Genomic DNA, 16,318 nt, shown 5'->3' with positions numbered 1-16,318 from the left:
ACTCCAACTACTTAATGACAGTACATTAGTGACAAGGACCTTGTTTAGATTCTCCCCACTATCCATCCAGAGATGGTGCCAGAATAAAATATTTCTGGATTGAATAATGTCTGTTAGATACATTAGTCTAGTCTCCAGGTGGGGGATGTAGACCGAAGTGGACTGTGGGACAGTGAGTAATATTTTTAGGAAGATATTCTCTGCAGTCTGAAGAGACGTTACATTTGTGTATCCCCATATTTTACAGCAGTATGACCCGGCCACCACTGCTTTAACTCCGGAAATTCTCCCATGTGTTCGGTTCAGTGATGCCTGATATTTTTGGCAAATCTAAGAATCACCCTGAGATCTGTTTAGTTGTTATTACTGATTTAGCTATTTGGTCCTTCAAAGTCAGTTTGGCATTAAATCTTAGGCCTAAATAGCTGAAATTATTACAGACGTAGAGTGGGTTACCATTTAGTCAGATCCTTGGAGTGAGCATCCTCTTCGGCGGGAGTCACTCTTAGTCCCCTATCGGCCATATATGCCAGATAACCATCAAGAGCAGTTGGAGTGATCTGGGTGTGGTTGCCATTATGGCCGTGTCATCTGTGTAACTTAATACCGTAAAGTTCCTGCCATCGCACCTTGGGACGCCGGACTTCAAGGCAAGCAGATGCTCTTTGAGTGAGTAAGTATATAGACTGACTAGGAGGGGGCCAGCATGCACCTTTGCCGCATCACTGTTCTTACTTTTATTTCCTCACTGAGCTCGCCCCACCCCTGTACCATATCATACCCACACCCTTAGCCTTTTTTGGGAGGGTCGCAAACCCTGGCACGCCCATTTCACACAATGCTCTCAACAAGAACTTCCTGTCCAAGTGGTCAAATGTGGAGTACAAATCCATAAAGGCCACATAGACGGGACCCCCAAGATTTTGACATCCTTGGCCAGAATCAAGTAGAGGGTTAGGCCCTGGAAAATAGTCTCCGTCCCAGGCCTATAAGCCAGTTCGGTGTCTAAAAGTGACTTGCTGTTCAGCACCCATTCCTCGAGTCTTTTCTAGCAGAACTCCTGCAAAAGCTTTGACACACTGTCAGTGACCGGACGGTAGGCACATGGGCCCACTACCATCCCTTTTTTGAATATAGGTACGATACAAAATGTGCGCCAGCTTACTCGCAGAGATAAGTGAATTAACATTTTTTACCAAAACTAGTATCCATATTTGAGGGTGACAAATATTGTTTGGTACACTGTCAACCCACAGAGATTTATACGGCTTTTGCCTAGATATTACGTATTACACCTTTTCCACAGTAAAAGTACCCAACATGTCTGTAGTCCCCAGATGACTTGACTTTAATATGTCCGGCCTATCAGAGTCAAAGATATATAGTGCTTGGAAATGGTCTGTCCAGGGCTCTTCTGAAATGTGGATCTCTGGAAGTTCTCTGACTCCTAGGTCCAGTTCTTTGGTGTTCCTTGACAAGATGGACTGAAAGTCCTTTGAATTACTTAGACCTGCCACGGCGGAGAGCTTGTCCCAGCTCTCATTCGCGGTCTCCTCCCTTCTCCTTGCTAATTCTGATTCGTCCATATTTTCATTGAATAAGACAGTATAATTTCCAACAGAAATTGTATAATGATCAATGCCAGACATTAGAGACAGTCCTAGGGTGAGGTGCCTTCACATCAACAATTGTTGGATTGAATGCCTTTGGGCCTAAAACCTTTACTCAGCCCCTGTTTGCCTTTGAGTTTAAGGCATGAAATAAACAAAATAAATAATGACTTGTGCCATGTGGAGAATGGGAAGGAGTACAAGCATATAGAAGGGACAGGGTCTGGAGGACAGAACAACATTTGTAACATTCTAGGTCTGAGGCCAGTGTTTGTATATTTACAAATGACAGAGAGTAGTCCTGAAGGCAGAATGCAGGAGAGGTTTGCTTGGGAAGTTAGTTTGGGAAGGAGGGTGAGAGAGGGGCTTGAGGGACTACTTCAATTTGTAGCAGATAGAGTTTGGGCTTAGTTTTGAAGATTTCCACTTTAAAGATGGCGTTGATGGCCTGGGGGGAGAATTTCATTGGAATCAGGACGGTGGGAAAATGGGGTGAAAGTGTGAGGATGCTCAGGGGTGGCGGGAGACTGAAAGGTTTTGAAGAGGCAAGGAGCATAGAGTTCAAGAGACAGAGTAGATTGAAATGCATTTATAGTGGTAGTGAGGAGGGCAAGAACATGGATGTATTTATAGACGAGCATCAGGAATTTAAAGAGAGCGATTTTGCATTGAGAACCAGTCTGCGTGGTGACGGTTGGGAAAGGTGTGGGAGGATATGGGTAGGTTGAAAAAGGTACTTGTCACCAAGATGGGGATTTTGTTGGGGGGAGCAAAAGAGTAGAGGGGTAGACCAAGAAGTAGGCTTAGATACTAGACCAGGTTGCTGAGCACAAGAGTAGAGATAAGTGTTTTAGTTGTATGAGGTGTGGGCAGATGTTTCTAATGTTTAGGACATTGAGTCTGTCAACAGCAGATAATGTGATGACCTTCTAGAGTTTCAGGTCACTGTCAAGGTTAACCACAAATTTGAGCACCTTGGTTGAGCGGATTGAGGAGCTCAGAGGGGAAAAAGGGATGGGAGTGGAGAAAGTGGGATTGGCGTTGGAGGCAGGGGGAGAGATATCCTCTGACATTCAATAGTTGTGGCAGGGTAAAGCTATCCCTTGGTGAATGGTGGTTAGGCAGTTGGTTATGCATTCAGTGATTGCATGGGTGAATGAGGGGAAGATGAAACATGTCTGAGTATCATCTGCATGTAGGTTATTGTTAAAGCCAAAGGATAAAATCAGCTGGGCAACGGAGGAGGTGTATAGGGTGAAGAGGAGAGGGCGTAGGACTGATCCTGTTGTTGGGGTCACAATTTAGCTTTCATAGGAGATGGTTGAGTGTCATTTTTTTATAACAGAGCTTGGAAGATACCAGTTGAAATAGATTGGATAAGGTGGAGAGGTCGGTGGAACGGACATTTTGAAAGTTCCTTAATAAGTCATGGTGCAAGGTGGTCAGTTGGAGAGCAGGATGGGTTTGGGTGGCGATGGAGTAGACATTTAGCAGAGAGCTGGGGAAGAAGTGAAATAGAGAGTTGAGAGTGGGGGAAATATGAGGAGGATAGAGTGAGAGTAGGGGTTGGAGGGACAGAAGAGCAGAGAAGTTGTGCCATATGTTGGTGATTTTAGTGTAAAAGTAGAAGAGGAGAGAGAGAGGACGAAATGCAATGGTTCATTGGGTGACAAACGTGGCCTGGACGGGCATGGATAGTTTGTGAGGTTGTGAGCGTAGAGAGGAAACAAGATAAGTGTAATATGAGTATTTGGCTGTCTTGGGAGTTGTGGCCAGGTTTGGTAGGAAGTCCTTTTGAACAGTGGTAGGAGTGGTCTTTGTGCCAGCAGCATAAACAGCTATTCATTGTTGTTCTCAACAGCTGGAAGGCTGGGAAGATCCATGGTTGAGGATGTAGGCAGGATGGGATGTGGGAGTGAGCAGGGAGGTGAGCATTGAAGGGAGTAGACAGTGCAGTGATGAATTTGGTAAACACATGCTCAATGGAGTGAGCAAGTAGAGGAGAGAACCCTTGTTGTGAGATATTGACTTGGTTGAGGTAGGGGAACAGGGATTTGAACTTGAATTTTCATTTGATGACAGATGAGGGAGGGTACGGGAAAGGGTGTACGGGAAAGGGAAGGAGGAATAGGAATGGTGAACTGGATGAGAAATGTGTCAGAGGTGAAGGAGTCAATTGCGGGAGCAGAAGATACTATTGTGGAAGAACGGAATATGAGATTGAGAGCGTTGCCTTGGTTGTGGGTTCTAAGGTTATGTAGGTTGACTAGTGCATTGTCAGAGAGTGTGTTGCAGATGGTGGGCCTGGAGATATTGAATCATATTGGAATTGTTGATGTCGCCCATATAACCATTCTCTCTACAAAAGCACTTATCAACCGTCTTTCCTCCGGTTTGCATTTACTTGACCGTGGCATTTTATCCACCAAAGTCTAAAAGTTTGTGTTTCCTCCTCAACTCATTTCTCTCATTTGAAGGGCATATCAATGTAGCCCTCTTCTACAAAATGTGTATTACTCTGTTAGATAGACCACACATTCGTTTGCACTCCGCCCCAGAATTTACCTTCAAAACAGCCAACATGCCACTCTTGTTTGTCTTAAAATCTGTCCTCTGGCTCAGGATTATAAGAGAAATGCAAGTCATCATACTAGTCCACGATTTCATCTTCAACATGTTCCAAACTATTTTCGCCCCCACAGTCATTCATAACGACTTTGCTCCTTCATAAGGATTCAGCCCCTTCATTGAAATCATCAACCGTGGCCGACGGGTAAAGGGGGCAATTCTTTTTAATGTTCTCTTCCAATTGCCAGGGAACTCACACCTCTCTGCTAATTTGTCTATTCTCATACTTTTCTATTATTCCTCACTTTCACTTGCCAGGCACAAGGGTCTAATATTATGCAAGAAGTACAAACCCAAACATTGAACCTCTTAATTGAAGGCCAAAAGCAATAGCTAGGTGTTTAGGAGCACCCTGTAATGAAGACAGCTGAGTTTGGACGAAAGGACTGGGTTCGGTGCATTGCAGATTCTGCGAATGTCCATGAAGCACATTCAGTGCTCGATGGAGATGCATGAGAACACGTCTGTGTGTGAAGAGGACCTTTTTGGAGTCCCCTTTACATTGTGCAGAGGGCCAACGGTGCATGTAAATATGATGGTAATCTGTGCGGCTCTCTGGCACCAGCAGTCATGTTGTGGGGCCTCTGTTCTTGCACTTGGTGCAAAGCGGGACATCTGTAATCCAGCCACAGCAGACCTTCTCAATATTGTACATATTAGTTCTATATATATTAACTCCGTTTAGGTCCCATTGTCCGGACAGTTGATCGTGTCCGGACAGTTGAACGCGCATTAAAGTTGTGCTACTGACAATGAGACAGTTTCACTTTTTTGTAGCAGCTAAACAATGTTATTGGTGATAAAAATAGATCATGACACCCTATACATCTTGTTTTGTATGTTGCGACTTCATCTTATTTCATATTTGTAGAATGTTTAATGCCTTTGGTACATTCTGCACAAAGGTTTCCAGGATGCAATTTATTTTACAGCTGTAGCACACCCTCATTATTTCTAGTTGGATTGCATTCTAGCGCCAATGCTCTTTCTTCATTTTCCATCTTGGTAGTGATGAAATACAGAGAAGGTTTAAGTGCAAAAAGTAGAATATATTGTGAGTCTTATAATGCAACCTTTGTCATTTCATCCATTACATATGTTTCCTGACCTTGGTGGACTACTTCCAACATGCATGTCCCACTTTGAGCCATCAGGCTCAAGGCCACTGGTTGACTTAATCACGGTAGACATAGTAGTAACTATGATCTACTGATATACATGCAGAATCATAATATGATTCCTACTTATGAACAAGATTGTTCTATTTTGTTGAAATATGTGTAAAATAATTCTATGGAAATAGTTATTCTTGATGTCGTTTCGTTATATGTTATCAAAGGGGGGTCTGGGTATCTCTCTACCAGCACGAACACAGCCCAATGACCTGTTCTTGGGTGAATAACCCCTGGGAGAGACTCTACCAAGTCTTTAGCTCACTGTCCTTTTCACAGAGAAGAAATTTCCCCGCATATCAGCCTTTGTCCTGCCCAGGGGCAGTCCAGCGCCGAAATGCTAGGCAATTCTCATCTGAACAAGAGTACCATCAGTAACCCCATACACGTGTTTCAGCCTTGTTGGGCATCATCAGTGAGGTGAAACTGTTGCCTCTCTAAGAACAGTGAGCAAGGGGTCCACGTCTGGATTGCCCTGTTAACTTAGGGTGAAACCCAAAGTTAATGTATGCAAACAAAGGGGGGGTCTGGGAATCTCTCTACCAGCACAAACACAGCCCAATGACCTGTTCTTGGGTGAATAACCCCTGGGAGAGACTCTACCAAGTCTTTAGCTCGTTATATGTTATATATATGTATATATGCTTGCATGGCAAGCAGCGTTTACAATTACAATTAAATGCTGGCTGCTATCATTGTAAACGCTGCTGGCATCGCAGAAAGCGTGTACAATGGATCCCTATCGAGTCTGCCAGCTTTCTGCTGGAGATAAAAAGCTACCCAGCTCCATAGAGATACCCAGGATTTGCGCTGGCATTAAAATGCATTCCGGGGCTAATGCTGGGGCATTTATATGGAGGAGAGCAAGGGAGGCGGTGGAAACGCAAATTGTGTTCCACCCCTCCTCTCCGCCAAACAAATGAATGAAAATGCCTTCCATTCACGTTGCAGCCCAATGAAAATGAGCCCCAATGTGTTTCAACTTCAATCCATCGCTGTTGTTGTAGGTACTCTAAACCTGTTTGTGTCTTGCATTAGGAAATCTCAATACATTATTACAAATGTCTTCCACCGTGCCTGCTTTGTAGTGGTAATGTTGGTGTCTGGCACCATTCTAGGTCCTATTAGTAATATCATATATATGCTGCAAGTAAGTAACACAAACCTTTAGGAATGGAAGTTAATTTTGCTTCTGCAATTCGTACGTGGAAGACTGTCATCCCTTCAAAAGCCCCAGGTTCGATTCCAGCATTGTCCAGAGGGTTTGCACTCATCTCTGTAATTGAAAATGTGTCATAAACAAAACAATTTTTAGTACCTTGTGCTTGTTAAAACATATTTAGAAAAACTTGTTTTAGAGGAATTGTTTAAACAGGTCTCGCAAACTAAAAAGAACAGCAGTTTCATGCAACAATGTGGTCCCATTTATTTGATTTGCTTATGCTGTGTTATAAAAATCAAACTCGTGTTATGATTTAGTTTTCCTCAAGGTCTGGAATTCAGATACCAGATCAGTTGAGGCAATTACATTTTTAATAAATGCAATAAAGTACCCCCTACCATATGGTATAAATATTTTGTATTCCTGGGAAGTTTTTTGCCCAAGTAGGGGGAACACGGCCAAAGCCTTTTTAACGCATGGTACGGGGTATTTTGTTGCACAGTGCATCTTTCTCTTTAGTACTCCTTTTCTTGCTCTCACTGATAAAGGATATCCTCCAGTCTTGGATGTGTAGAACAAATCTGGAATCTATTTGGTTGGAAAATTAAACACTGAGGTGCTTTGGCACCTTGAAGCGTCTCTTGTGCTGGATGAAATTGCAAATAATGATCTCACACCAAATAATCGTACAGACTCAAGGAATATGGCAAAGTACTACTTTACTCTCATTTAATAAAGCATGGAGAACTCACAGGCCTCGGACTGACGCTTGTAGACTCAAATAGTAGATTGATTCCGTTGAGGTCTTATACCCCAAAATGCATCATCTATGACGTCATTCTACATAGCAAAATTCAAAACACCAGCGAGGGAAGGGATTGGTTAAGGGAACATATTTACTTATAGAACATATGATGATTAGTACAACATTGGCTACTCCTTATCTGTAGGGCACGCCTTGAACTACCTCTACGTATGTATAGTACTGATTATAGCGGACTAAACAACAGTGGATTCTATGATCGGGTGTCCCTCAACTCCACTGATTGGTTGGCATACAATCCCAACCTTGCTCTTTTGGCACCTTAGTAGCACGTACGTGAAACAAAACTTAGGTATTTGAATCCCATCAGACTGCTCCCTGTTTACCCAATTAGTTCATTATCTCTCATTGGTCAGCCATAAGCCAACGTCTTCCATTTGTAGTTGACCTTGTTCAATGTTCACTGTCCTGTAACATTCAAGGGAGTGTGAGCACAGCACTATCTTATCTTGAGGCCTAATGAATAGCCTTGTTTTCGACTTCTGAGTCACGTGTGAAGAGACCACAAATTTGTCAATTTCAGCCTTCCATTTATTGCAGTTTGATTCAATTATGCAGGTGCTCTTACTCCTCCTGGCCTCTAGAGACTTGCTCACTCTACCTTGTATAGACTTCATACACTTTTAATTGTCCAATACTTTGGCTCTTGCAGATGTTTTCTTATTCTTCAATCTATGAGGACTGTCCCACATTCAGAGCTTATCCATGTGACTCCCTTTGTGCTCTGTACTTATCCCTTAAAATAGCATCCTTAATTCTTGGCCAACCTTGACTCATCGTCAGCTCTGCAGGCGGAGTTGTTCTCCCACGGCTCCTGATTCTACAGCCTCGCTCTGTCTCTGAGGTAGCTTGGTTAAGTTTAACCTGAGCTAGCGTTCATTTTTATCATGGCTGTCCATGCCACATTATATATTCTTCTATAGAATGCTTCTATATCTTTTCTTTCTACCTTGCGTTACTGTGTATTTACAGTTATTGGCCAGTAAATTACTTCATCTTCTTGGTTTCCATGATTAATTTAGCTTACGGTACATGTTTCTCTTGGTGCTTTAGTTACATTGTTACTTCTTAAATTTTTCATATCATTGCAGCATAAGTTCATATATCGCCTTTGTGACATAATTCTGCCCTCATTAGATTTCACTTAACATACATCCAGGATGTCCATTGGTGAGTACTGACATCTTTCCATATGGTATCCCCCCACACTCTCAGTGAGAGGAGAGGCTGTCTGGGTGCATAACATCTCTCATACACTCGATTCGGTATAGGAACAATACAGAGGGTCCCATGTACTGCTCTTCTCTCACTACTTCAGTATCATCTACCCGCTCCTCTACACCAGTATGCAACTTCTATATGTGTTGCAGACAAATGTTTTAAGCAGTTTAATTGCTTTGGATTTTAAAAACAAGTACCAACATGCAGACAGATTCCTATTCTTCTGTCGCCATCTTCAGTAGGAAGTAAAATAACCATAACATAACAACGTCTCCTTTTCAACCCCTGACTGCGAATTGTGAGACATGTACTTCAGAATAAGGAAATCTGAACTATCTATTCATCCCTCGCAACAGTGGCAGTGGGAATTCTGATTTGGAGGCTGTCTTTCAACCTTGGGTGCACATCCACTGTACAATATTGTAACAGTTCTATGCCGATGAAATTTTTTTTAAACCAAAAATTAGTAGTGATGTTACAAAAATGGTGTAGTAATAAAATGATGCAAATGTAGTTTCCAAGGAGAATAGCCGATCACACCAGAATTCTGGCTGCTAATCTCCAATAGCAACTTGAATGTAACCCCTCAAAGGGCAGCCGTGAGCACCGTTACCCCTGTCCCTGTTCCCCTGATACTCACCTTCCTCTCACCTCCTTCCTCCGCCCCTCTGTGCTCTAAACCTTTGCCGCTGCCTCGTTACGGTCTCTCCTAGCACAGGGCAGCTCCCTTCCCTGTCTCTGTGTGTGCACTACCTGGGACCGCTGCCGTTTTGTATGCCTCCTCCCACAGTGCTGCCACGTTTCCATGTTAGTGTTGCATGCTGCGCCTGCTGTTTTGTTTGTATTCCTGCTCCTACTTTTTGCCCCAAACTGCCCCCTTCACCAGTTCATAAAAGCTTCAGCACTCTTGAGCAGGGCTGGCCCCAGGGAAGGGTCTCATGGCAACTGCCCGGGTCACCATTAACCCCCTGCCACGCCAGCTAATGTGAGTCTTTCAAGGTCTCCCATAGCTGCCATAGTGGGAGAGGGGAGTGTACCACATTTTTGTTTTGCTGCCCGGGGCGCTGCCATTGCTAAGGCCGGCATTGCTCTTGGGGGTGTGGGAGATTCGCCATTACGTTCCATTAGCCCTTTATAGCCCTCACTTCATTCAGGGCCATTCATTCAGGTTTTCCTGGCACCCATTGTCCAGCATTGCCCCCAACTTGGGCACAAATAATTAAATAGAAACAATCATCCATTTTGGTTTCTTATACTTTCTATGTCACCAAATCGTTTTGTTTTTATTCTCACTGCGCCACAAATGATGATGCCCCCGTTAGCATTAAGCATATACAAAATCTTTGTATTCCAGGTTCATGCTGGAACCAGCCTGACCATCCATCCCCAGCACTAACTGCCTTTATAAAAGCTAGCATGAGTCACACAATAACCAAAGTAGGCATTACATAGGAAATCCTTTAAAAAAAAGCAAATCAACCTGTGTTGTTCAAGCTTCCTATAACAAATATCTTTTTAAATGCACCATCCTATTCACATCACTCATATGAATATAAAGGAAAAGCCCAAAGATCCTGACCCAAAACTCTTCTGGTCTTCTTGCCAGCAGACATTACAGTACACCAAGAGCCAAGAGGTCAGCTAAGACAAATGGAGGGCCCTACCACTTACATTGTTTTATAATGCACTGCCTGTCACACCAAAACACACACACACACGCACGCACGCATGCACGCACGCGCACGCACATGCGCATTAGGCCCCATTTCCTGGCCTGTCTTTTATAAAGCTGGACCAGGGAACGCTGTCTCTAGACCGAATACCAACTAGCTGTCTTCTTAACTGTTATTCTGTTTTACATGCATACAATATAAAGGATATAGGACCTCATTCCGAGGTTGGTGGTAGGCATGGCGCTATTTCCACTATGACTGCCACCAATAATGGGTCCGGCACCGGTCTAGTTCAATGGGGATTTACCAGTGTAGTCCGACCTTTGCGGGACCGGTAAATCCCCATTGAAAATGCCATTCCCCATTCCCATTTGAGCCCCCATATGGCTCAATGGGAATGGGGAGGGCACAAATAACGGGCTGGCGTATGTCAAGCCTGTTATTTGCACCCTGGTCCCTTAACGGGTCCCGTCCACAACGCCAGGTCAGACCAGGCGCTAAAGGAGGGACCTGCTAAGGGACCTCATAGTAGTGTGGTAAGGGATTACCGGCACCGGTCTCCTTACCGGTGCCTGGTATCCCTTACCGCCCAACTTGGAATGAGGCCCATAGAACTCAAGAGATTCACTCATAATATAAAAATGTTAATTTGGTCGAGCTCAGAATTGGATGTTTAAATGTGGGTCTCAAGGTTCTAAGGTCAAAGAGCCTCATCTCCTGTTATCCATAGTACAGACGTCGGCACTTATGAAATGATATACGTCATTTATAACGTGCATGTACACAAGTGTTTCTAGGCTCCTGCATTGTAGGAGCATAGTTAGGAAGAGATCCATGCCACCCTTGGAGGTTTCCCTGCCACTTCCACTGTGCAATTGATTATCTATGGTGCTCGAAGACAGTGACATGCCTATTGATACAGCAGGGTGAAGTGCACATGGCTATATCCTCCCACGTAGCTCATATCTCAGGGATTTAAGGAGTATCAAGTCATACAATAGATGCATTCTCCACCAACTGCAGTAAAGCTTTCAATAACCCTCTGTTCGGAATAATAATCTTAGATAAATGTAAGTCTTCATGCTGAATGCTTCTAGGCACTAATAGTGAGTAATAAGTTGCGCAATCTTGTGCGGGGAGCTGCTGTGAAATGGGGGTGGTATCGACTTATTGATCTACTACTGCTGAATAGATTCTTTTTGAAAGAAAGGGCAACTCCAGAGAGATAATAAACACATTTGTTCAATTCTACTGATATTATGTGATAAGATATGGCATTTATTACGCACCTGTACACAACTGTTACGAGGCGCGACAAGACAATGATGGGCAAACAAAGGGAGGACAAAACAACAATCTTACTAGGCCTTGCGTCATTCAGATCGCGCAAGTGCAAGGAAGCGGGAAGGGGAGAAGTGCTGGGGCGGGCGTAGGGGAAGGGAGAAGTGAAGATACATCAATAAGTGCAGACAGTAAGTGGCTCCTAAGTGCAGAGAGATGGGACTGCAGAGTTGCAGGAACAGACCCATAAGTGCTGGGGAGCCTGGAGGCAGTTCGAGGGAAACTGGACATTGAGGAGCTTGGGCAAAAGTTCACAGGGTATCCAGGTGACCAGTGCGCGGAGCAGTCAGGAACATAAGCAGGGCAGAGGAAGAGAGAAAGCAGAAGTGAAAAGGAAGATTTTGAGTTGCTTCTGGAACCGGAGGTGGTTCTGCTCAAGTTTGAGAGATTCAGGCAGGCTGTTCTAGAGGGAAGCCCCAGGCGAGAAGAGAGATCTGCCCCCAACGCTCTGCTTGGAGAAGCGTCTGACCCTCAAAGAGTTGGAGGTGGATGAGCGGAGAGCTCGAGAAAAAATATGCTTTGGAAGAGAAAGTTGGAGGTAGAGTGGTTCCAGGCCCCAGAAAGCCTTGTGGATGATGCAGAGGGTCTTGAACTTGATCTTTGCAGCCACAGGGAGGCAGTGAAGAGATTTCAGTGCTGGAGAGATACGATCCCTGGGCTTGAGGCCAAAGACAAGTCTTGCAGTCCTGTTACGGATAAGTTGTATAAGTCAAAGAGGAGAGGCAGGCAGATTTAGAAAGAGGATGTTGCAGTAGTCCAGCCTAGAGAGGACCAGAGTTTTGGAGACAGTGAGCTTCTGGGGGACGGTGAGAAAAGGAAGAATATCTCTGAGGAGGTGTAGCTGATAGTTTGACCTCTTAGAGACATCAGAAATGTGGGGAGAGAAGGAGAGGGTGGAATCAAAGATGACACCAATTTTATTAGCCTCACAGGAAGGGGCAGGAAGAGGGCCCAGAGTGGGCAGCCAGAAAGAGAGAGGAAAGGAGGGAGCAAGTGTCCCAATAAGGAGGTTATCAGTCTTACTGGCATTAAGGAAGAGATCGTTGGAGGCACACCATTCCTGAATTGCGGCCGGACAGTCTGGTATGAAAGAAGGGGCAGAGGTGACTGAGGGGAGCCTGAAATAGAATTGGGTGTCATCCCTATAACACAGAAACTTGAAGCAGAAAGTAGAGATGTGGTGGGCAAGAGGTGCCAGGTATTGGTTGAACAGCCAGGGAGAGAGGTTTGACCCCTGGGGAACAACACAAGTAGTGAGAAAGATAGAAGAGAGGAAAGACCCCAGTTGGACCTGAGAGGGTTGGACAGTGAGAAAGCAGAGGTCAGGGAGGTCAACCTGGCCAGTGCCTCATCAGTGATGCCCAGGTTGTCATGGAGACGTTTGAGCAAGATGGCATGGTTGACCATGTAAAAAGCAGAGGGCAGATCGAGGAAAATGAGAACAGAAGGGAGAATAAAGTCAAGATTGGAAATCAGAGCTTCAAATGTGCTCAGGAGAGCAGTTTCCCTGCTTCTGGCAGCTCTGAAGCCAGACTGGTGGTCGTTGATGCAACCAACAGATTCGCAGATTATGCAGATTAAACTGGGAGATGGCAAACATTTCCAAGAGTTTGCCCAGGAAAGGAGTGATGCAAATAAGGCGATAGTTAGACGGAGAGGATGGATCAGCTGAGGTCTTCTTTAAAAGGGGATGCACAAGGGAGTGCTTAAATGAGAGGGGAACGTTCCAGTGGCAAAGGAGTGATTGCAGAAATTGGCCAAGGCTGGAGCAAGGGCGTCAATATGGTCCTTGATGGTTCTGGATGAGCAGGGGAGAACCTGCTTTGATGAAACTTTCATAGATTGGACTTGTCTAGGAACATTGTCAGGGGTGAACAGGGGAAAGGAGGAGAAAGGAGGAGAAGAGACAGCCTCAGACAGGCCAGAAGTGGTAGAGGAGGAGGATGAAGAGGTAGAGGAAGAAAGGGTGGACAGGATGTCCTGAGTTTTATTGGTGAAATGAGAAGCCAAGGACATGCAGAGGGCCTGGGAGGGAACAGGAGAAGTAAAGACTGCAGCAGGATTGGCCAGCGTCTTGCAGATTTTGAACGGTTTGGCCGAATTGTTAGATGCCGCAGCGACACAGGCTTGGATGTAGGGTCTCTTCTTAGAGAGAACAGAGCATCTGTACTGCCTTCGGAGCAGGCATCAGGCCAGTTTGTCAGGGGGTGCGCCTGATGCCATCCACTTTCTCTTCACCACCCTCCACTTGCGTTTAAGGGTGGCAAGATTGGAATCATACCAAGAGTTGCACTTGGATTTGGGCTTCAAGCAGATCCTCATGACAGGGGCAAGGACATCCAGAGTGTTAGAGATGGGGAAATGAAAGTTAGAGAGGGCTGTGTCAGGGTGTGCATCAGCCAACGGTGCAGTAGGAGGAGAGAAAGTAGCTGCAAAAGCCTCAACTGACACACGCTTCATGGGTCGGATGACCGAGAAGGTAGGTGGCGGTGCTGGAGTCGGCTTGGCCTGAGGGGTATGGAGAGGGAGGCGGGAGGAAAGGAGAAATGTATCACTCCGAGAGAGAGGAGTGGTGAGGGGGTTGGAGAGGGGGAGGTCTGAGGAGATCAGAACATCCAATGTGTGTCCTGCAGAGTGAATTGGCAAGAGGGAAGAATAGAGAGAGAGTCGCGGAGGTTGCGAAAGAGTCCCGAAGGAGGGCTTGTAGCATTCAGGTGGATGTTCAGGTCTCAAAGGAGGAGAAGTTGAGATGAATAGGCAAGGAGGGAGGAGGAGAGGTCCACCTACTCAGAGAGGAAGAAGGCGGCCTTGCCAGGTGGCCTGTAGATAGTAGCCACAGTGAGAGAGAGGCCAGGAGAGATAGAGAGCCTGGGAAACATCCAAAAAGTCCACAAAAAAAAGCCAGAATGGGAGACCAAATCACCCATTCGGTGCTAAGGGCTGTGGGGGCTGCAGGGTATGTCCCCCGCACCCTTGTTCACTATATTGTGAGCGGGGGTTGCAAGGGTGTCTCCCTCAGCTGATCCCAAAAAGTAAAAAGAAAAAAAGGAAAGGACCCAGCGGCGCCGGATCCCGATCACTGAAGGAAAAGGGAACAGGTGTCACAGGGACACAGTGGGTCAGGGTGTGGGGTTGAAGGTGTGATTGGGGGACAAGTCAGAAATGTTCAGGGGAGAAAAGACTGAAGGTTATTTTGGAAAAACAATCTTCAGTCTTTTATCCCTCAAACATTTCCATCACGGATTCTAACCCTGATTCGTAATCCTGCATTGGAACAATAGAAGCAATGATCCACTCTGGGAAAATCAAGGCTACACCTCCACTGGGATGGTTGGTTCTGGGTTCAGAGAGGATCTTGTAGCCATCAGGACGGAGAGTGTCAAAACTTGTGACAGAGCTGGTCGTGAACCAAGTCTCTGTGAGACCGAGTACTTCCAAATCAAGCTCTTCCAGGAGACGGCAGATGTCAGAGGAATGTTTGACAGCTGAACAAAAGTTGAGCGTAGTGATGTGAAACAGGTTGCCACTTTTGAAGGACTTCCGGAGAGGGGTATAGGCCGGAGGTACGCCCTGCAGAAGTGTTGCAGGTGCCCTAGGATGGGCAGAGTAGGAAGAAAGAGAAGGCAGGGTAGTCAGAGAGGAGGAAGAATGTGCCAGAGGGGTGGTGAATGAGGGAGGCAATAGGGTGGCCAGAGAAGCAGCAGGAGGTGCCGCAGGGATAGCTGAGGAAGGAGGTGGCAGAGAAGCCTGAGAGGGATAAGAGGGGATAGCAGGAGAGGAAAGGGAGTTGATAAGGCGCGGGAAGCGTCTATCATAAAGGAGGAGATTGGCCTGAGGGCACTGGACCAAGATGGTGCCATTTAGGTAGACATTAATGATGGTGTCAGAGGAATGGAAGGGGGCCAGGAGGGCCTCCCACCGGGTGCCACCATTAATGAGCAAAGAGGAAAAAGGAGAGAGAACAGAGACCATATGGGGGGTCCATAGGCCTGGAGAGAGAACGACAAAGAGTATGTTGGTAAGAGTCTGTCGGGAGGAAGCACTGGTGCAGGTATCAGCGATAGGGAGACCTCGGTTGGAGACCAGGATGCCCCTTTACAGCTTCTTTCTGCCAGACATAGAGTGATAGGATCACTGATAGAAAAGTAGTTAGAGAAGATAATAGGTGAGACAGAGAGCACCATGGGGGGTGCAGGGAGGAAAGAGGGGGGAGAGCCCAAGCAGGCAGGGGTATTAGAACGGTGGAAGGCACTGCTCTGTCTGAACCAGTCTGAACCCCCATTGCTACTTTTTAACCCTAGCTTAAAGGTACATCATATTATAAAATGTTGGCCTGATAAGTGAATGGATGTGGCAGTACGTCATTAAAGACTCAAAAACGTGTTTGGCTTCCCAAAAAGTGTGAAAATAGGGAATTCTCAGAATCTATACACAGAAGGGTCATTAGAATCCATTAAGTGCATTATTTTACATGACACATGTTACTGTATCATAGCCATTGCCATCCCTCAAACAGAGATGGACATGTATTCTTTTCACAGCCACAAAACATGACAAGCAGATTTTCCAGCAACCCCCAATACTGCAATCATTTTTCAATGTGGTAATGGTAATACCTCACGCATCAAGGAGGCCTGCCAGTATAATAACAACAGTTATCCCCAACGGACGGAAGGACCCCCGTATTA

The 16,318-nt window shown here is 45.5% G+C and overlaps 1 protein-coding gene across 1 annotated transcript in view; it reads right to left on the bottom strand.

Annotated features, from left to right (window-relative positions):
- ASPN (asporin) overlaps window positions 1–16,318 on the bottom strand; it is a 267,913-nt gene that overhangs the window by 76,551 nt on the left and 175,044 nt on the right. The window contains exon 5 of the mRNA XM_069643870.1: window positions 6,576–6,686. Within this exon, the coding sequence (XP_069499971.1) occupies window positions 6,576–6,686 (111 nt within the window). The remainder of the gene's footprint in view (window positions 1–6,575; window positions 6,687–16,318) is intronic.

The sequence above is a fragment of the Ambystoma mexicanum genome, chromosome 2p (genome assembly GCF_040938575.1).
Source record: "Ambystoma mexicanum isolate Mex_15411 chromosome 2p, UKY_AmexF1_1, whole genome shotgun sequence".
Lineage (NCBI taxonomy): Eukaryota > Metazoa > Chordata > Amphibia > Caudata > Ambystomatidae > Ambystoma > Ambystoma mexicanum.
Note: the sequence above shows the minus strand (reverse complement) of the source record. Positions and strands in the feature narration are given on the sequence as shown.